The sequence below is a fragment of the Anas acuta genome, chromosome 2, assembly GCF_963932015.1.
Source record: "Anas acuta chromosome 2, bAnaAcu1.1, whole genome shotgun sequence".
NCBI lineage: Eukaryota > Metazoa > Chordata > Aves > Anseriformes > Anatidae > Anas > Anas acuta.
Window position 1 is genome coordinate 116,843,117 of NC_088980.1, and position 22,412 is coordinate 116,865,528.

At 40.1% G+C, this 22,412-nt stretch overlaps 1 protein-coding gene and 1 long non-coding RNA gene across 10 annotated transcripts in view; both read left to right on the plus strand.

The window, feature by feature from the left end:
* Positions 1-22,412, plus strand: part of ZNF521 (zinc finger protein 521) — a 232,110-nt gene that overhangs the window by 91,653 nt on the left and 118,045 nt on the right. For all 9 annotated transcript variants that reach the window (XM_068671843.1, XM_068671845.1, XM_068671846.1 and 6 more), the window contains 2 exons: positions 1,801-5,153; positions 21,638-21,722. In XM_068671843.1, the coding sequence (XP_068527944.1) occupies positions 1,801-5,153; positions 21,638-21,722 (3,438 nt within the window). The remainder of the gene's footprint in view (positions 1-1,800; positions 5,154-21,637; positions 21,723-22,412) is intronic.
* LOC137851070 (uncharacterized) lies at positions 5,160-11,518 on the plus strand. Its single transcript, XR_011092983.1, has 2 exons — positions 5,160-9,535; positions 10,655-11,518. It is a non-coding gene; the product is annotated as an uncharacterized lncRNA (long non-coding RNA).

Here is a 22,412-nt window from a genome sequence, read left to right on the forward strand (position 1 = left end):
AAGACATGATGCCTAGGCTTGTGTTTGCTTTTTTTAATTTATTTAAATGAAAACCAGTAGTGCAGATTCATCAGGTAAGTGCAGATATATACTGGGGCATGGGTATGAGTGGGTGTCCGTGCGTGAGAAAGGTGTGTGTAATTTTTGACCCCCCCACCTCTTCAGGAGGTAAACAAGAGGATAAAAAACCATCCAGTGTTCAACTTACGCTGAAAAGCATTGTGTCAACGGGCAGGGATCCAGGAATGGTGTTTGGTTGTTTTCTCAGAGTTCGATGGTTGCCATCTGGCATTGATAGGGAGATGGTGTTGTCATCAGTTTCTCGATGCAGGAAAGGAATGAATCCTCATCTGTTTCCTGTGGATAAGCAAGAGGTTGATCATCTAGTAAAATCTTGTTACCTTAAAGAAAGCAGGCTTGGAATTTGTTTACATAATATAGGCCAGCTCCAACTTTCATGCCAGTGTAGTAAATTTCTTGAGGGAAGGCTGAGGTTGCAAAGAAACTGTTTTGCAAGAATATCTGAAGAAAGATGTTTTTCAAAAAGGTTTATCCTGTCTTTTTCTGTGCTATTACCGTAATCGATTTTAAATTTAAAAAGAAAAAAAAGCATGAAGCCTTGCCCCTGGAAAGGAATAAAAGGATTATTTGATTTAAAGTGGTCTTTCAAGCATTCTTACGAGTGTAATCATTGGAGCAACATAGTTTACACTTAAAACAAAAGGTGTAAAAATTGTAGAGCACACCTGGTGAAAAAAAGTTGACTTGCCCTGTCTAGAGATGAGGTAATATCATGGATAACTAGTTTAGTTTATTATCTGGCTAGCATTCCTGTTTTGTCTTTTCCTTGTTACTCATAAATCATTCGGCTTTTACCATAATCATTTATCATTTTTCCTGTTTCCAGTTTTTCACAAGTCGCTTTGTCTGTGATCACCTCACAGTACAGGTTCTGCTGGACTAAGGAAGTTCAGCTGGCTGAGGCTTTTGCAAAAAGGAAGAAGTGGTGGGCAACCTCTTGAACTTAGAAAAGAAAAAAAATGCTGTTCACTTCTGACCCTTGTGAAACTTTCTCATTTTCCTTGATCCTGGCTGTTAGTTCGTTAGTTTTGAACATTTAATGATCCAGCTACCAGCTTTCAGTAACTGAATTGTATAGTTATTGGAGAAATCTGGTAGCACTTTATTAGAGAAAACATTGCTGTTTATATTGTTGCCCTGTTCCTCCCCTGTAATTTTTCATATTATTTAGAATAACACCCAAGTCTCTGTCAGTAATAGCCTTTAAAAGATTTCTGCGTTCAAAATCAACTTCAAGGGGAAAAAAAAAACTGTGACAAAGCAGAGGGATTTTTTTTATTAAATATTAGGCATGTGGGTTGACTGTATTAATTTTAAATCATTCCTGTAATATTTTCTCCCTTCCTTTGACTCTTCAGATGCTCACATAATATGCAAATCATTTTACAATGGATACAAAAGAAACATTAAATATATTAAAATCTGCATTTTAATAAAGGTGTCAGTGTATAATACATATCCTGCAACTGAGAAAGAATGATAAAAAAGCAATAAAAAGGTAATATGGGCACAGAACTATTTAATAACTTTTAATGTTTTACAGTCTGATAAAAATAAATGTGGTCTTGAAGCTGTTGGGTACAGGTGTAAGAAATATCTTACTCTGAGTTTAATGTTTTAGCTATTTAGGAGTAGCAGGTCTGCGTTGCTCATGTGCATTCGGTGTCTCCTTTGAGCTGTAGGGATTAATCTTGTGGGCACGTTTCTTTTTCATTTCAGATGGAGTGGATGTTGAGGATGACCCCACTTGCTCATGGCCAGCATCATCACCTTCGAGCAAGGACCAGACTTCCCCGAGCCATGGAGAAGGTTGTGATTTTGGCGAAGAGGAAGGAGGCCCAGGGTTGCCCTATCCATGCCAGTTCTGTGACAAGTCGTTCAGCCGCCTCAGCTACTTAAAGCACCACGAGCAAAGTCACAGCGACAAGCTCCCTTTTAAATGCACGTATTGCAGTCGTCTCTTCAAACACAAACGGAGCAGGGACCGCCACATAAAGCTTCACACGGGAGACAAGAAGTATCACTGCAGCGAGTGTGACGCAGCGTTCTCCAGGAGCGATCATCTTAAAATTCACTTAAAGACTCATACGTCCAACAAGCCATATAAATGTGCCATTTGTAGACGCGGATTCCTGTCATCCAGTTCGCTGCACGGTCACATGCAGGTTCACGAGAGAAACAAGGATGGCTCTCAGTCTGCTTCCCGGATGGAGGACTGGAAAATGAAAGACACTCAGAAATGCAGTCAGTGCGAGGAAGGCTTTGATTTTCCTGAAGATCTTCAGAAGCACATTGCAGAATGCCACCCTGAGTGTTCCCCTAACGAAGACCGGTCTGCTCTTCAGTGTGTTTACTGCCATGAACTCTTTGTAGAGGAAACCTCTTTGGTCAATCACATGGAGCAGGCCCATAATGGTGAGAAGAAGAATTCGTGCAGCATTTGCTCTGAGAACTTTCACACCGTGGAAGAGCTGTACAGCCACATGGATAGTCACCAGCAGCCAGAGTCATGCAACCACAGCAACAGCCCGTCGTTGGTGACTGTTGGCTACACCTCGGTCTCCAGCACCACTCCTGATTCCAATCTCTCGGTGGATAGTTCAACGATGGTGGAAGCAGCTCCCCCTATACCGAAAGGCCGCGGAAGGAAGCGGGCAGCTCAGCAAGTGCCAGATATCACTGGTCCTTCGAGTAAACAGCCAAAAGTTACCTACAGCTGCATTTATTGCAACAAACAGCTGTTTTCCAGCCTTGCAGTCCTGCAGATACACCTGAAAACTATGCATTTAGATAAACCCGAACAAGCCCACATCTGTCAGTATTGTTTGGAGGTGTTGCCATCTCTCTACAATCTGAACGAACATCTTAAGCAAGTCCATGAAGCTCCGGACCCAGGACTGATTGTTTCTACCATGCCTGCCATGGTGTACCAGTGCAACTTCTGCTCTGAAGTGTTCAATGACCTCAACACTCTTCAGGAACATATCCGATGTTCTCATGGATTTGCCAACCCTGCTGCTAAGGACAGTAATGCATTCTTTTGTCCCCATTGCTACATGGGATTTCTTACAGATTCTTCTCTGGAAGAGCATATTAGACAAGTCCATTGTGATCTTAGCAGTTCCCGTTTTGGTTCCCCTGTGCTCGGAACCCCAAAAGATCCAGTGGTGGAAGTGTATTCTTGTTCTTACTGTACAAATTCTCCAATATTTAATAGCGTTCTTAAGCTCAACAAGCATATCAAGGAGAACCATAAGAACATTCCTTTGGCACTGAATTACATCCATAATGGAAAAAAATCCAGAGCCATGAGTCCCTTATCTCCTGTAACCATTGAGCAGACCTCTTTAAAGATGATGCAGGCAGTTGGAGGTGCTCCTCCTCGTCCTGCAGGTGAATACATTTGTAATCAGTGTGGTGCTAAGTATACTTCCTTGGACGGTTTTCAGACTCATTTAAAAACACATCTCGACACCGTCCTGCCAAAACTGACCTGCCCTCAGTGCAACAAGGAATTTCCCAATCAAGAGTCCCTGCTGAAGCATGTTACCATTCATTTCATGATCACCTCAACCTACTACATCTGTGAAAGCTGTGACAAGCAGTTTACTTCTGTGGATGACTTGCAGAAACACCTGCTGGACATGCATACATTTGTATTCTTCCGCTGCACCTTGTGCCAAGAGGTTTTTGACTCCAAGGTCTCTATCCAGCTACACTTGGCTGTGAAGCACAGCAATGAAAAGAAAGTGTACAGATGTACGTCTTGCAACTGGGATTTCCGCAACGAGACTGACCTGCAGCTTCATGTTAAACACAACCACCTGGAGAACCAAGGCAAAGTGCACAAGTGCATCTTCTGCGGTGAGTCCTTTGGTACAGAGGTGGAGCTGCAGTGTCACATTACTACGCACAGCAAGAAGTACAACTGCAAATTCTGCAGCAAAGCTTTCCACGCTATCATCTTGCTGGAAAAGCACTTGAGGGAAAAGCATTGTGTTTTTGAAACAAAAACTCCAAACTGTGGGACGAACGGGGCAGCTGAGCAGGTTCAGAAAGAGGAAGTGGAGCTCCAGACCTTGCTGACAAATAGCCAGGAGTCCCATAACAGCCACGATGGCAGCGAAGAAGATGTGGACACATCTGAGCCTATGTACGGCTGTGACATTTGTGGAGCAGCTTATACCATGGAGACTCTCCTGCAAAACCACCAGCTTCGAGACCACAACATTCGGCCTGGAGAAAGTGCCATAGTGAAGAAAAAGGCTGAACTTATCAAAGGGAATTACAAGTGTAATGTGTGTTCTCGAACATTCTTCTCTGAAAATGGGCTCCGAGAACACATGCAGACACACTTGGGACCAGTGAAACATTACATGTGCCCAATCTGCGGTGAGCGGTTTCCATCTCTTCTGACTCTTACTGAGCATAAAGTCACACACAGTAAGAGCCTGGACACTGGAAACTGCAGGATTTGCAAGATGCCCCTCCAGAGTGAGGAGGAATTTTTAGAGCATTGCCAAATGCACCCTGACTTGAGGAACTCCTTGACGGGGTTCCGCTGCGTGGTGTGCATGCAGACCGTGACCTCCACGCTGGAACTGAAAATCCACGGCACGTTCCACATGCAGAAAACTGGAAATGGTTCTGCCGTGCAGTCCACGGGGCGTGCGCAGCATCTCCAGAAACTGTACAAGTGTGCTTCCTGCCTGAAGGAATTCCGTTCGAAACAGGATTTAGTGAAACTTGACATCAACGGTCTGCCATATGGTCTGTGTGCTAGCTGTGTTAATCTCAGTAAAAGTGGTAGCCCAAGTGTCAACATCCCTTCAAGCAGTAACAGACAAGGCATGGGCCAAAATGAGAACTTGAGTTCCATTGAGAACAAAAGCAAGGCAGGGGGACTGAAGACTCGATGTTCTAGTTGCAATGTTAAATTTGAATCAGAAAGTGAACTCCAAAACCATATTCAGTCAATCCACAGAGAGCTTGTTCCAGACAGCAACAGCACACAGCTGAAAACACCACAAGTATCTCCAATGCCCAGAATCAGCCCCTCCCAAACTGAAGAGGTAACCCTTTTTTCTTTGCTCTTGACACTTTCCATCCTGTTGGAAAAAAAGCCCCCCTTTTCAAGCCGTCCTGTCACTTGTCATGAAATGCTTAGGTTGAACCATGTTCCATTCCTATCTGTAGCCACTAGCTAGTAATTACTTGCATCTTGGTATGCCTTACGTCTTGGATTGAGTTGTGCAGAATAGGACTAATTCCAGTCTCCCTAGGATATTGTCTTCTGTATCACTGAGGAGACCTGTCTTCATGCCAGCACAACTGAGATCTGGAATCTTATCCTAGCTCTGCTAACGCATTGGAATCCCCAGCTAGGAGTTGTGCTTATGGCAGGGAGCATTAATGGCAGAGGAGTAGAATACAGTCAGCCAAAATGCTGGCATAAGGGGTGAATTTTTAAAAAATATTTGTGAACAACAAATTGAGGTGGATTTGCTTTTTTAGTTTTGGTTGTGGGTTTTCTTGATCTTTTTTTTTTTTTTTGTAAACTGTGTTGGAGACATTCATTTTTGCGTCTTATAGCATATTTGGATTAAGTAGAATCGCAACAGTAGCCTAAAGGATATTGGGAAATGAATCTTTGTGATATAATTCCTTGTTTTACTTCTCTTTCCATTCCCAATGAACAACATTTTGATGTCACTGAAGCACCTAGTATCTGATGATTGAAATCCCATTCATGCGGTGTACTCTAGAAAGTAAAGATTTCAGAAAAATAAAAAAATAAAGGGTCAAAAAAATATTTCAGGAAAAAAAAAAAAGAAAGGTCAAACTCTCGGAAGATCTCATCTACCTCTTCAAATGTCAGTGACCAAGTAATAATGGCTGTATGGGGAGTAGTGGGGGAAGGCAGGGGAGTCATTTACTGAGGGCAGGTAATCTGTTTTATCTTCAGAAATATTATCAATAGAGTGACCTAGAGTTAATATTTTAGGCATGGTATCTTGCATAATGACCCCTTATAGTTCAGGAAGCCTAAAAACACAGCACAAGCAAATTATAAGAAGTAATAGCTTTTGCTTTAAGGAAGCTTTTAACCTGCAATGGTGCGAGCATGGTGCAACCCATCAGTGTGAATGCATATGGATACCCTGTGGTTAAGGAGCTGCTCTTCCATCACTCTCCTCGCTTCCCTGTTTGTGAGCCCATCTGTTGGGTAAGAAATCTCTTAGCCTGCTATCCAATAGACGTGCAAACCAGAGGGCAGGAGGGAGGCAGAAGAGGAAGGAGGGGTGATACATAAGGGTACGTGGGCCAACAGGTAGCTCTTTGTGGAGCTACTGAGAACATAACTGGAGGAGGCTGGGAGGAGGCCAGTGAGGCAGCACAGAACCTGGAGTGCCGCCAAGAGCGAACTGGAGTTGAGAGAGGAGGGTGAAATACCAGGCAGGATATGTCCACCAGGGAAGGACCCCATGCTTTCATGGCTTCTGCATCTCCAGTGTACAAGTTGGACGTTGGTGGGACACACTTGGGGAATGGGATGTGGTGTGGATTTTATGGGAGGAACAGGTTGTTAGACTGAGAAGAACAGGTCTAAGGAAAACCTTTTCAAAGAAGAGGAAAAAGGAATGGCTCCCATTAGTTACAGTTCAGGCCATTGAATGTCTTGTAGTATTGCTGTTGAGTAGAAATCACAGGATGACCAGCTGTAAGTTTTTGATGGATTCAGAGTCCTCCTGTTTTCTATTTCTGTCATCTTTCCCCAAAAGACTGCTTGAAATTGCTCTTCCCAGTCATGTTGGAAGCCAATTCCTGCAGCCTTCAAGCACAGTGAGAATCATTCAAGTTAAGACAGTTACCAAGATAAGAAGATGTTACCAATTTGGCTTTCTCTTACTTGTAAACTCGAGAAAAAGAGATTTAGGTTTTCTCTGGGGTGATATAAGGTCAGTTACCTTCAGTGTCATCAGTGAATCTTCTTGTACTTGGATGAGGTATAACCAGGGTTCTGGTATCTTCTTCTGATTGGCCTCATGTTTCTCTTCTTGCTCTTTTTTGGCTTTTATCTTAGAAATGTACTTAAGATGAAAAAAACTTTTAATCCAGAGCAAGATTATTGAGTAGCATTTGTGTGCTTTCAAATCACCATTTGCCCCCTGCCTCCATTCAGAGCTCTTAAACTGATTTTTCAGTGCCTGTGGTTCTAGTCTCCACATAAGTAACCTAGACTTTCATATTCTTTTTCTCAGGGGAAGCACAAAGCTATCAAGTTCCTGATAAAGCATTAGTACTTTTGGAAACCATAAATGCATGTTTGTAAAATCTTGAAAGATAATTTATTTTTCTAACAGATATTACTGGTTTCAAATTTTAGTGATGCAAGCATTATAGCAATGAGAATCAAAATTGAAAGTGGTAATACACAAATGTTTAACACTATAGATTTGATGTCCAGGCTGATGGGAATGAAAACATAAGCATATAACACAAACAGTAAAAACAAATTGGGTTTGTAAAAGTTATTATTAGGCAGTGGCTTTGTTACTCCACTGGAAGAACATGTGTTGAATTGAATGGGATGTTGAAAATGGCTACTTAAACATGCTGTTTTGGGGGAATTTTCAGCCTCCCAAAAATCATATTAGGAAGTGAAGGTTTCATTTGCATTATTTATAGTTGTATAGTTTGCATTGTCAGACTTCAAGTAATTTTACTCAAGAAGCAACAAAAATATGGAGGGTGGTTATCAGACAATTAAGAGTACTGAATACCCTGTGTTACTCAATTAAAAGAATACTATGCTAAGAGTGCTAGAAGGTATCTTTTTAGGAGAAAAGATGACACTAAAAATGTGACTTCTGGTTTCTTGGTGAAGTATTCTTATGCTTAAAATGGCGCACTTTCCTTCTAAGCCTGTATAAAATAATGTGATAGGATGTGATTGCCTTAACATAGCACAATGTCATCAGCTGAGATATCACCTTCTGAGCTCCTCCTGCTTGCTAAGTGAAACATGTTGACCTGAATCATCTTCACTGCAAGTTACCTTTCAGTTGGGACAAGAAGTGATGCCCAGTGCTCATCATCAGTTACAACAACTCAAGGAACAGGTCAGAACTGATTAAGTCCATGATACTGATGAATCTACAGAACCCATAAACTATCAAACAGACTTAAACAGGCAGATTGTGGATAGATAGCTATTGAAAGAATTCTAAAATTGGCAAATCCCTAATATTCTTTGGGCTTAATAAAATGCTGAATCCATGCTGTAGGTTTCTTGTAAAGATCCTAAGTTACTGGAAGTATGCTGTTAGGCTAGGATAATAATCTTGGTGATACTTAGTGTTTAAAAGTGGAGAACAAGGTTTGATGTAGTAGTGAATTGGAAACTGGAAATCAGTCATTTTTCTTTCACTTGTTTTTTTTGTTGACTTGGGCAAATCCTCTTGAAATTTCTGCTTCATTTTTCTTATTGAGAAAATAAGGTTGGTAGTTCCTGAAAAATGTGTTGCCATGCTTAATCACAACACATTTTTTTGTAAAGCACTTGGAAGATGAAAATCCATGTTCAAGAAAAAATGTGCATCTATGCCTCTCTTGTTCCTCCTTAATGCGTTGCCATGCACCTAATAAGAAGATTCCTGACTCAGCAGAAAGTGTGCCTTTACTTTTGAAGCTTAACGACTTTTCTACATGCAGAACCACACCAGCATAACTATAGAATAATAATTATACTGTTAATTGCTTAGCTGGCAGGGGAGGGGGGAACAGACTCTGGCTTATACCAACAGTTTATTGGTAAAGCCTATCTGGTGCTAGCATGTCCATGTGAGCAACCGAGTTCAGTTTGAGGTCCTGTTGGTACCATCCAGAGTAGATGCTCAGCAAGCATAATTGCTTCTGTAAGTAGCTGAATGTGAAGCTCATGTGAATACTGTATTACCTGTGGCAATGCAGAAAGTCCTTCATTAATAATACAAGAACATGCTGGGTTTTCTGGTCCTGAGTAGAGAAGGGGCAGTGCAGATTCACTGCCAATTACTGCAGGAATAAAAATGCTTATGTAGGTGTTGAAAAAGGCTTGCAGAAACTCACTGTAGTAGAGAGTATCAAAAGTGCTGAACAAAGGAGAGAAGAACTAGCAACCGTCAAACCAGCTGAAGAACAGGATGAGTGTGAATCTGGGGCTGCTCTTCTGTCCTGTTGTGGTTGTGCAGAGCTGTGTGCCAGGATGGGCATGTCACAGCAGGGGACACTGGGCACATCACAGCACCGTTCTGGAAGGAGCCATCAAAGTGCAGGCTGACAATGAGCTTATGAAGATGGGGATCACAAAATTCAGATGGCTGCGAAGAGCTGGCATCTCCCCAAATCTCAACTTACGGACCTCAGATGAATCCAGAAATGGTATCGACCTGGGACAAAGACTGGAACTCAGGTAGGTGTACTGTTTTACCATTACTTTTCTTTCTCTTTATTCATGGGCCCTGAATCTACCTTTCTTCTCTTACTACTCCTGCCCCCAGCCCAGCCCCACCCCTCAAAAGACTGCCAGACTCTCAAAGACAGAAAACAGGAACTGCCTTTTGAAGTAGCTGGTTTGTTTCAACAGCAGGCACTGGCAGTCAGAGGCAGAAAGAGAGAAAAGACTGTGAGCAACCCAGAAATGTTCCCAGATGCATGCTTTTGGCAGGGCAGGCAGTATCATTTTAACAACATAAATCACTGTGCTTTTAACTGAAAAAATACACTGAAATCAATAGTCATGCATTTAATTGAAATACAGAAAGAAATTAAAATAAGCCTCCTCATCAGCAACCCAAGCTGATCATTCGGACTACAGGATTTTTATGAATAAGCACATAAACTTGTAATGTAAATACAGGAACTAGTGCCTTGGGTTTCCTGTTAGTGAATTCAGGCCCAGAACAAGTGATTTTCATGCTGGATTTTGGATTCAGGGCTGGAAAAAGGTAAAGAAGGTTTGTTGCTGGCACAAAGAATTGGCTTTGAAATAGTTTGTGGAACTAATCTGTGGCAAACATATTTTCTGCTTCTGGAGTTTCAGAATGAATTCTCTAAAAATATCAGGTTTGCCTTCTGGCATCATTTTGGCATCATTTTCAGGAAGGTATTATTTAAGTTGTGGCCATATATACTTTTAGAAAGGGCCATCCTGTTTTTTTAGCCACAGTAGGCCACTTCATATTACCATATGCTTCAATTTCTGGTAGTACCTCTGTCATGGAGTAGCTGACAAGATAGGGCATTAAGCATTTCCCTTCTCTTCGTCTTTACTTTCAGTAGTGAGCTATCAGACAGTCCTCTCTGCATTTTACAAGGATGGTGTTATTTATTATCCTGTTGCTGTAAAGCCTAACAAAGTTAAGCAGCAAATTTCCTACCTTCTCACACTCACCAGCCTGTGAAAGGAGCCCCTTACGTTGGCTGGGGGCTGCGGAACACAAGCAAGAGAGAAAATGGTTGTGAGTTTTTTAGTTTCTTGTCTACTGACCCTTAAGATCTAATACTGTTTGTCTGTCTTGTTATTTGTCAGATGCTTCAGTTGGGGAATTTGGACCTTCTTCACACCTGTGGAAAACTTTGCATCAGAGAAAGAAAGGCTGACGTGTTCTTTGAACTTTACAAGAGCCCCAAGCCAAGATTTCCGTTCAACGAGGTGGGAGGAGGAGAGAAAAATCTCCTTGAAGAAAGGCAGAAGAACAGGAGAGGACACAAAACTGGATGAAGATACTAAGCAGCTCTAGAGTGGGCAAATGTAGATTCAGCAAAGGTTTATGAGACAAAATGTCCTGAGATGCGTGCTTCAACAGGTCAGCTGGCCAAGTGACCAGGGTAACATGCAACAGTTTCCCTTCCACACAACCACTATGGAAAATCAGAATAGTGATGAATATTTGTATTCTGACCTCAGAATCATGTAGAAACCGCAAGATTTTTCTTCTGTTTTTCTAGCCTTATTATCTCTGGGAACAAGACATGATAAATCATGGTATGTCTTTTTGTTTCTTTGCATACTTCTAGGGAATTCTCTCTTCCCCCTCTAACTTCTGAATTATTCTTGCCCCATTTCAACTGAAACTTTATAGCTGAGCAGAAATATTAAAACCTATAAGGTTTTAAAATTTTGGGAAGAGAGGTGACCCACCAAATCAGAGTCTAGACAGGAAAGAAGCCCTCTAGAGATCCCAACCAGAAAGGCGGCTATAACTGAAGTTCATACCTGTTTTTTATGCAAAAGTCAATCAGTCACAAGAAGTGAAACTGTAAGAAACCATGATTTGCCCTTTGTGGTGCTCAAAGAATAACTTCTTAATTGAGTGTAAATGTTTTGAGAAGTGTTTTTGTTGTTGTTGTTGTTTGTTTTTTAACCACTGCTTAATAAAGCTGTTTTATGTAATGTGTATATTATTTGTCTCATACAACAAACATAACACCCAAATTTGTCACTCTGTCATCAGGAACATAAAATGGGCTAACCGTTAATTTAAAATGAATGTGTATCCCCAGTACTGCTTGTTCTGTAAAGTTGTACAAAATGAACATAAATGAACCACCTGATAGGTGACATCTTGTAGAGTCCTCTTGTTTGACCTCCTATAGCTCCATGATGACTGGTAATTTATCTTATTATTTTATGCCTGATTGTTCAAAACCTTTGGATACTTTTTTTTTTTTCTCCTACCAATCCCATCTTCCATTTATTCAATTTACTGCATTGTTTTACAAATTTCTGTATAAAATACAGCTGTAGATATGACAGCAGAAATGTGTGTCCTGCTAACATCAGCCCTTGCTATGGGGCATATGAGGACAAGAGTTGGTGGGCACAAACTGAAACAGGAGGTTCCACCTGAACATCTGAAAACATGGATGTTCATCCTGAACATCCATCTTTTTTCACTATGAGGATGAATGAGCAAGTTACCCAGAAGAGGTTTTGGAGTCTCCTTCCTTGGATATATTCCAGACTTGTCTGGACATGGTCCTGGGCAAGCAGCTCTAGGTGCCCTTGCTTGATCACGGGGGTTGGACAAGATGACTTCCAGAGGTCCCCTGCAACCTTAACCATTCTCTGATTCTGTGATTTCCACTATCCTTTTGGCCTACCTGCCAGATGCACATTGATGTTAACTTGTTATCCCTTGGTGATTAAACCTTTGTTGCTAGAATAGGCTTCATAAGACAGGAAATGAAAGACTGGGGCATCTCAGTACAGGCCTGCCAGTAACAATGTGCGAATCTGGGGAAAAAAAGCAGCAGCCTGCAGTTTTTATTGGAGACCTAAATTCCTCAAGATGAAAGCCTCACATGCACTCATTGATCATTCTTAATGCCTGTGAAATGCCTCCAAAGAGTCACTTAAAAATGTAGCCATTTATAGATGCAGCCATTTAAAAGTCGCTTGTTGCTTGTGTACTCAAAAACAAGGTGGAAGGTAGGAAAGAAGGAGACTATTTTTCCCCTCTGGTTATGCTTCCAAAATGTTGGTATCCTGTGTGGGAAGGACTTCCTCTGTTTCTTGCCTGTTATCCAGATTCAACATTCTGTGCTAAAAGGCACACCTAGTGGCTTTTCAGAGCTGGAAGCTTACCTCTTCCCATCTACATTTTCCAAGAGGAAATGGGGTGGTTCACTAAAAGAGCTTGATCTGAGATTCCAGCCTTCCAGATATCCTTTTTTAATCTGTGTTTCCACTACAACAGTCCTCTTTTGGTTTCTGTTCTGATGGTTAAGTAAGTTCAGGGCCAAATTCTAGGAACATGGCTGTCTGCACATGTGAATCTTGCAACTATCCTTGGCTAACTTGCAGTTGATCCTGTCTTGCTGCTTGGTGCTTCTTTCATAGGACTAGTCAGGGAATGTCTGCAACACCTGATGATTTTCCTGAACTCTCTCTTAACCACAGCTCTTCTGCTTTTTATATTCCCTGCTTCACGTCTGGCAGTCCATGTAATGGTGGTTAAAGTCCTACAAACCTAGAAGTATAACTTTCTGCTTCTGAAACAAATTCTGTGATCTTTCTCTGATGGTGACTGATAGATTGAAGGCCATGGAAAAAACAAGTGAACTTATTACAGGACATACCTAAGAGAAACTGCTGGAATTTTAAGCAGCAGTGTGAAAGTATAAGATAATGAAATGGTGCAGAGGGAATTTTTGGAGGTTTCCGTAATTCCTGTAGAGGAGAGCAAGAAAAACTGCTAGACACAAATCACTGTGGGTAGTGATGAAGACTGGCTCAGTGGCATGCTTGTTTTGCTGGTACACCACTTCCTTGGGCAGCTGTGCTGTTCCAGCAGAGGTTTTCCAACTGGGCATGCAGTCAAGCATCATTGCAATGTCAGCAGCTGTGTGCCCGCTCAGATGCTACCAGTATATTTGCTAACATTGATGTGGCCTAACAGTATCCACACAGGGTGGTACTATAATTACAGCAGTACGATTGTGGAATTCTCTTCATGGCATATTTTGTAGTGTAGGCGAGCCTTTGTAAAACCCCAGTCTTGCCAGTGTTATGTGAAGCCTTCATTTGTGCAGTCCCATCGACTTGCACAAGTGCAGTGCTAATTGCATGAGAGGGATCTAAGGGTTTTAATCCTTCTCCTGATATTTCAATGAAAATTAATTTCTTATATATTATGTATGAGTAATATATTTCTGTTTGTACATTAATATTAATCTTGCATATTTTTTAGCACAACTGTTCTGTAGGACTGAATTATCCTGGTAAGTAGTAGCCCAGATTTCTTCAGGAATAAAGGTTGAGTTGAAAGTGGACAAGTAATGGCAGAAAAAGTGTCTTGAGTCATACTTTAGAAAGTGAAATTAATCAGCATTAATTTTCCATAGTGTGGGAGAAAAGTGTTTTTAGTGTTCAGATTAACTAAACAAAATGAGGTGTATAAAAAGCCCCCAGTTTTGCCTTTCTGTTAAAACCCAGAGAGCTTTTGCAAAATTTGTGATGGTGAAAAGAGACAAAAGAGTATTCTCTTGTGCGTACTTGCAAACTATTAATTTTATTGGGCTACATCTGTTGCTGATTGTTGGTGAAGAAAGTAGTGGCTTTATTGAATGGCAGTCTGTCTCAGTATGTCTTTTTTAAAACAAAGGAAAAGGAAAAATAGACGGGTGGAAAAAAAACAACACATAATCTATCAGCTCACTCAGAATATCAGCTTTTTGCATCTCACTCCACTGCCCGTACTTTGATGCCACATTATCTGAAAAATTATCAGCACAGTCTGAGTTGTAGGGTCTCCTTAACGTCCATAGCCATATAGCTGCTCTGAGACAGATGCTGAATGTTAGGATGCCTGTTGGTGGGTTTGCAGCTCTCTGGCTTAAGAATGCCTCATTTTAGCAGCCTTCTTCAATTTTAAGTGCAGTGTAAGGACACAGAAAGTTAGGGATGCTGACAGAAAACTCAGTTGTTGACATGGTAAGCTCCGGATTGCTTAGCAGATACACTTGCAGTGTTTAGTGGCCCAGCTTCACCCAGGCTCAGGCCCTAAGGTAGAAAGTCATAAAGCATATTAGTTTTTCAGATCTCACATTAAATTCACAGTACTTACAACCCTTTGTACTCATAAACTATGTAAACCTGATATGAAGTAGTTAAAAAAATGTATATACACAGCCCATGCTGCTGGGTTTTAGAGTCGCTTTTCTGACTTCATCACTTCTGTACTGAGTTTCAAAGACCTAGAGCAAGTTACAGGATAAGAGAGCTTGAAGGGGAGAGATGGGATTTTTAAAAGTTACAGATGTGGTTCTTTCTGTGTGGGAGGTGAAACATTGCAAGGTAATGCACTTCATCAGCTAGGGGAAGGAAAGGTTTGTAACTAAGAGACATTGAAGACTGACATGATTATATGCAGCATCTAGAATGCAAAGGTGAAAGACAGAAGAGCAGACTGTAAGATTTCAAGCAGGCTGAAGAAGGAAGGACTGCTAGAACAAGCATTTGTATTTCCGCTTGAATGCACTTTGTGTATTAAAAGAACTAAGTAACCATAGTGAAGGGTATTAGAAAAGAAAATAACATTTTTCTCCATTTTTCATTTTGTTTTTCATATGGGATTGATTGTCTTCTGTCTCTAGACATGCACTCAGACCCCACTATACTTAAGATCCTGCTAAACAAAAGCAGAACGGAAAAATCTTCATAAAATCCTAAAAGCACATCTTTTTAATGACAATCAGGAAACACTACTAAAAGGGTGTTCTATTTGCAATGAGAAGAGTTAGCAATTAGTCAGTTCAGAAAAAATGCAAGCTGACAGTGCCCCATAAGCAAGATAAATAGCTAACTATGCAGTGAAACTGTCTAACATATGCTTAGTTCTTTTAGAGCTTAAGGTTGACAAAATAAGCATCCAGGAAGATAGAAAAGAAATCCTCAATTAAGGTACTGTCAAAAATAATCTGAGCTATGATGAAAAATGGCTAAATGGACAAATAGGCTGGGACCATGGTTGCTCTTGTGCCTCATGCAGGGCCGAGCGCACTGCTAACGCTTAATGAAATAATAATGTAAAAAATCAGCTGGCAGCATCAGGAGTTAGCACTGGCAAGTTGATGTAGTTAGTGTGCAAGTTACAACTTGCTTTTGCATATGATTTGTTGGTAGCACAAGCATGGAAGCTATTCACTTTCTCTAATCAGGTTACTTTTCTGTTGGTTTAACAGGTTGAATTAACTCCACCCTGGATTTAATGTGAGGGAACCTGCGAGTGAATGGTTGGTCTAGGAGAGGGGAATCAGAGGATGTGGGAGGTGTGCTTTTGGCAGCAGCAGGTTGGCTCAGCTACTCCATAGTCTTGGTCTGTGCTGAAACTAAGTGGAAAAAGCCTTGAAAATCCCCTTTACTGGTGTAAAAAGGGAAAGGGAAACACAGTTGTAAACGGGAGGCTATTGTTAGGTGAACAGGTACACGTCAGAGCAATTTTCAGTAGAGGAGACTATTGCATGCAAAAGAGGTTTGAAAGGACTATGGGATAAACTAGGAATGCCTGCAAGTCTGTATGCAAAGAGGGAATGTAGACATGGTGTATTAGAAACTATAAGACATATTTTTGGTTACTTCATATAGGGAATAATTCTTCAGTTAGAAGAGGTATATAGGAGATCTAGAAATGGAATATCTAATGAAGGAAAACAATATTGTTGAAAAAATGCTTGTAGCATATCCTCCCTGTGGGGAAGAATGAATAGGGATTAGGTGTAATGTATTGGAATACAGCATACAAAAATTGACATAGAAACACAGAAAAGTATCCATCTCCAAATTCTCAGAGAAAGTAGCTGAAGATAAAAGGAGACACTAAGCAGATAAATTTGCAGTCTTTTAGAAGAGATATCAACAGCCTGGAAAAAGGATACTAAACAGACATTGAACAGGGGATATAAGGATTATGCATGAAATTACATGTCTATGAGCTTGATTTAAACAATGAGGAACATGAGAGAAAGGTTAATCAATGACATGATAGAGGAACACTTAAAAATTTTGTTTTTAATGAAGGGTGGACGGCAAGAGGCATGATGAAGGGAGGATCATGTCTAAAATTTTGACAAAGAATATTTTGAGAGTGTAGCTACAAGTACTCACAGGGAAGCCTATAAACATGATCTACTAGGATTTCAGCAAAGCTTTTGAAAAAAGTATAGCACAAAAGACTATCTGTTGGGTAAATATGCATGGTGTAGGGAGAGCTACTTTGATTAAAAAAGAAAAACAACATTAACCTGGATGTGGAAAGCATAGGAGTCATGTGAATTGAAGCAGTTAAGGTTGGAGGGATGTGAATAATGGAAAGCCTTAATCACTATTTGCACCAATTTTATTGAATTTATGCAGTGTATCAGTAGTCTGGAAGAAAGAAGTATAGTAAGATGATGAAATTCACTGACAGTACAAAACTGGGGAAATGGCAGAACAAAATAGGCAGGTGATAAAATTCTGAATGGCTGAGAAGGATGTGGAGCATGGGCAGATAAGTAGCATATACAGTTCATTCTCAAGTAATATAATGAGGTTAGAAAATACAAAATAAGAAGGTATGGATAGCTCAGACAGTCACAGGGCACAGAAGGCTACACAAAAGGATCTTCTGAATATTTCTGAATAGAACCGTAAATCCTTTAGTAGAGTGTTTAATAGTTGTTTTGCTGTGTTTTTAAGAGCAAATTAAATTCCGGATGGAACTGAAGTACCAGTTGAAAGACCATATTCTTGGGCAGCTCATAAAAGCAGCAAAGCCTTGTTTGACATGACATGGACACTATGGACACCTTTATCGTAAGGAAATTCTGAAAACTGCAAAGTGACAAGTGAGGATCAGGACAATAATTAAAGGTCTAGGTGACATTAATTATTCAAAAGGTTAGAGAGACATGTGCATATGAGCTGCATGGATTGAAGGCCCGATCCAAAGCTCATTAACTGTAGTCACAGAGAAACTTTGCATGCCTCAAGGCTTCAAATTGAGTCTGAAAACTGGAATGAAAAAGTACAAGAATGCAAGAGTCAATGTGGTTGCCCAATGCTCATGTCAGTCCTCTAGTTCAAGCAGTTTTGCTTCTAGGACAATTTTGAATGGTCCAAGGAGTGACTTGGGCCTCAGATTTGCACTCAGCATACAAGAGCCAAATTGGCACTTGGGCTCCTGACAGGAGGGATTTTATGAAAGATTGTGGGGTTGCTTATTGAAGAGGTATACTTATTTTATGAAAAGGCAAAGTTATAGTGATATAAGAAATAAAAGGAAAACGGTCAAATGCTTTCTAAATCCCATCTGATAATGCATGTGTCATTCTCCTCTGGAACAAAACTTGGGAAGTTTTGCAACAAGGCACAGTTTAGCGCCTCATGGCTTCTCCAGGTGCTGTACTGGTCCTGCCTGAGTCCGTATGGAAATGTGGTCAGGTTCTGCTGCAAACCCCTGTTGCTGGTATCACATTGCTCTATAACAAGAAATGTATGTTGATTTGTTCTTGTGTTCAGAGGGGAGAATGAGAGTGCTGGTGTATTTCTGTCTCTGGCAGGAGGCTGATGGGTGTCCTCTGGCAAATGCAGCAGCGGCAGGTTAGGCTGTAAGTGCTCCGAGCTGTCCACCCTTCATCTTCATGTGGAGCTGATATGCCCTGGGCTGTGAGCTGGAGCAGCAAGGCCTGGGTGCCTGCTCCGTCCCGCTGACTCCTCCCTTGGTGACTTGGGCAGAGGGGCAGGGAGCTCAGCTGAGGCTCCATCATTGCGAGCAGCCGCAGCAAGGCCAGGCAAGGACGGCTGTCACAGCCCCGCGTTTCTTTCTGTGGGGAGCCATCCCGTGCTGTGAAGGGCTCGAGACACTCGAGAGACTCAGGTGGCTCCTTCAGTCACAACCCATTTTTTCTTTTGTGCTGTGCTATGCAGACACAACAAGGCTTCTTGCCTGGCAAGGGAAGTGGAGCTGCCCCTGGGCTCATTTCTGTCTTCTTCCCCCAGGTTTCCCCTTCGTGGGGCCATGGAGAGAGGAGGGGACAGGTCTACCCCTGGCTCATTCTGGTAGGGAGCTGTTAGCAGCCACAAAGCACATCAGGACCCAGGAGCTCCTGTGAGCGCTCGCGCGTCCTGTCGGCCTGACAAAGCTTGTAAGACTAAGATGTAACTTGCAGTGAAAAAGAACCCCTTTAGAATGTGAAACATATGGAAATAAGTATGTGTTTTTTGTTCAACATGGTGTGAAAATAACTGGGTTTGATCACTTCGAAAATCTAAGAGTAAATGGAATTTACTGAGTTTGCTTTTAAAATCAAAACTTAACCATGCGCAAGTTTAGACACTTTGAGATGACTGTGTCGAGCTAATAAAAGTTGATGTCAACATTTTAGCATATGTTTGGATCACAAAAAAGAACTAGGTCTTGATCAAGCAGCAGTCACAGAAACATTCATTCCTTCATGATAAAAAGAAAACCTCAGCGTGTGATTCTGCAAATGCGTCAGATCATTTGAAGAGGCTAGCAAGTGCTAGTAAATTATTATTTTTTGTTGTTGTTAAATGAGTTTATTTTTTGGGCATGAGACTTCAAAGAAAACCCCAACCTCTGTATATTCTGTCATTACATGCATCAGTCATAATTTTGCGGACAAATCTTGACATGAACTCTGCATTACTGTGCTAACAAGAGAAAAGACCAGCCATTAAGTTTATGTTTCTTTGTTTTTGAACAAAGTCACATATCAGAAATAATGCTAGGGGTATGCTAATAAACAATATATAGTGCCAGTCATCGGGGAGTAAGAAATATTTTCTAACTAGTTCTAAAGGGAAACAATGTTTTAAAAAAAGGGAGAGTGATTGTTATTTATGCAATATTGTTGTTCTATATGTCAGCATCAAAAAGCATCTTGTAAAGAGCTTAGCATAATAAATCTTTGATCGTGACTGTCATTATTTAGAGGTCTTTGATAGATCTAGATGTAGTGCAGTAAGGTTAAATTTACCAGCATGTAATAGGAAGACCTTAGACTGCATCTGAAAGTCTATCAATGTTACCAGTATGGTCACACCAGAAGAAGGGGAAAAGTATTGTATTTTTTAAAACAGCAGGCTTTATGAATTGTAACTGCAAAGCTAAGTCAAAGCAGATTTGTTTTCTGGGTGCCCATTGATTTTATTTGTCTACATAAGGATTTAACTTGGTTACATTTCAGAAAACTGAAGTCTCTTTAAATGAAAAACAGCAAAAAAGGCTTATGATTGTTTCCACCAAGAAGCAACACAACACATTTTGTTATTGTCATGAAGAAAATTAAAATAGCCTCTGTGTATGAGAAGCAATAGGAGATTTGTAAAGTAGAGCCCACAGGAACACTTAATTTCAGAGCTGACTTTGATTAGTCACTAATTTTACAGTTAACTTGGTAAGAAAAAATGACATATGTTGAAAAAGGCTTTATATTTCTTCCTAAGGGCTTGTAGTAGAAAAATGCATAATGGATGGGCACTTTATCTGTATGGGACAGGGCATCTAATTTTAGACACTGATAACAAATCCAGCAAGTCTTTAATAATTCTTAAAGTCAGAAAAAAAATACACAACACCTTTTTTTAAAAAAAGTATAATAATACCAACTATATAACATTCTTCAAAAGTTAAAAATATACAAAGCAAGCTTTATTTTTTATGCACATTGTTCAGTGGACCTTACTTCTTCCCCAACTAAAATATATGAAATCTGCGATTTACTACATCTGTGCCAGCTTTTGGTAACTTTATGTTCTTTAAAAAATATGTTTTTCCTTTCTTGTTTCTTTTTGATGGCGTAGGCAGGGTATCTGTGACTGTACAGTAAGATGCACGTCTCCTGAATTACTAGCTTGATGTGGCACTTCAGGGCTTAGCTTGCTTTCACTGATTCTTCAAAACAAGAGTTGAGCTCTCCAGGACTGTTACCTTAGGACTTCGGCCCTCGATGCTACAATTATGCAGTTGAATAAATTTATGAATCGTGCTTGTCTCATTAGATGCCTAGAAAATTGCAGATTTGAAGTTTTAGGATGAAAAAGCAAAATCTTACTTTCGGATATATTCTTAGTTTTCACTTTTGAAGAATTGCTTTCTGATATGAAATCTCTGGCCAATTTAGGTCAAGAAAACAATAAGAGAAAATAAAATCATGTTTCTAGGATGTTACTGTCTTAATCTGTAACATCTTGGACAAGTGATACACCTTGTAGAAAACTGAAATAGCAGATTTATTTTGAAAGACACCAAGGCACAAATAAAAGACTTTTCCTGTGCACCAAAGAGAGCAGAGTAACACATTTCCTTGTTCATAATGAAATTTTGTCTATATACAGTGTGATTTTTAAGTAAGTCAGGCTCCATCTAATGTGGCCAGAAGGGTTGCTCTCTGGCTGATTTCCAGCTAGCCTTCCTAGTTTTAGTACCAATAGGTATTGAAACTGCTGCCTGAATATAGTAAGCATTTGTCCACACTAATGAGGATTTTTCCCTCCTAGAATGATAGCAATGGATAGACCATTTAAAATGTATGTGCAGAGTTGATTCTGCAGCCCGACTGAGACTGAGGGAGCAGGAGATTTCTGATCTCTCTGTTCTGTTCGTGGCTTCACCCTAGTTCTGTAGTGGACTTAATCTATTGGTATAAAATGAAGGATCCATATTTATTTCAGTGTTATTTGGATCACATCAGACATAACCTCATCACATTTTGCCTTCCATGAGTATGACAATGGTGTTTTAGCAGTACTGATCTTTCCATGGAGTTGAAAAACTGAAAAAATAATAATAATAGTAAATAAAAAAAAATATCCAGAGTTTCAGGAAGCTCAGATAAAAGGTGCTACAGAACTGCAGAGTGTTATTATTTAATATTAATAATTTAACCTTAATGAAAACACTGCTGGAGATCTTTAAATGACCACTTTGAACTCAGCATTTTGAGTTGTAATGAAATGGTTCCAACTGCATATTTCAGTAAATTTTATCTACCCTTGTTTCTTTAGAAGAAGACCTACCAGTGCATCAAATGTCAGATGGTTTTCTACAATGAATGGGATATCCAAGTTCATGTTGCAAACCACATGATTGGTAAGTGAAGCACTAAAACTTCTCAAAGACAGATAGCCATTTCTCTTACTCATGATCATCATTGCCTCTAAAATTAAACAGAGTTAAGGAGAAATTAATTGTGCATCCATCAATGATTAACCTAGGCATGATTGATTTTTTTATTCATATTATTAGACTTGATAAAGCATTAGCATATTTTATTTTCTGCAAGGGCTAGTTTAGACTTCTGCAGAGAATTATATATCCACTGCCAGTCAAAACACAGGTGATTAGCAAATTAAACTTCTAATCATTTTTGCATTATTGAAAACAAACTAACAGGAATGGTTAATGAACTGGATGTTAGCTTTCCATAGAGTTTTAGACAGGTTTTAATTTCACAAGTTATTATGGTAATGACACTACTGTGTACTTCTCAAGCACCTTGGTACCAAAATCAAAACTGGTGAGTTTTTGTCATTAGGAAACATAAATAATTCAAATGGCCATAAAATAGTATTGTTTGTTGTATTTGAGCAGTCTGGAAAAAATCCTGAGTGTATCTGCATACAATTAAATACTGTCAATTATCTGAAAAAAATAAGGAATTGTAGTATTCAGTAATGGAATCTGCTCTTTAAGGTACAAACATTTTTTTAAAAAATCCTTTAGGATTCCTGATCCAAGCCTGGCTTGATGTTTACAAGGCTGTTACAGTTGTAAATTGGA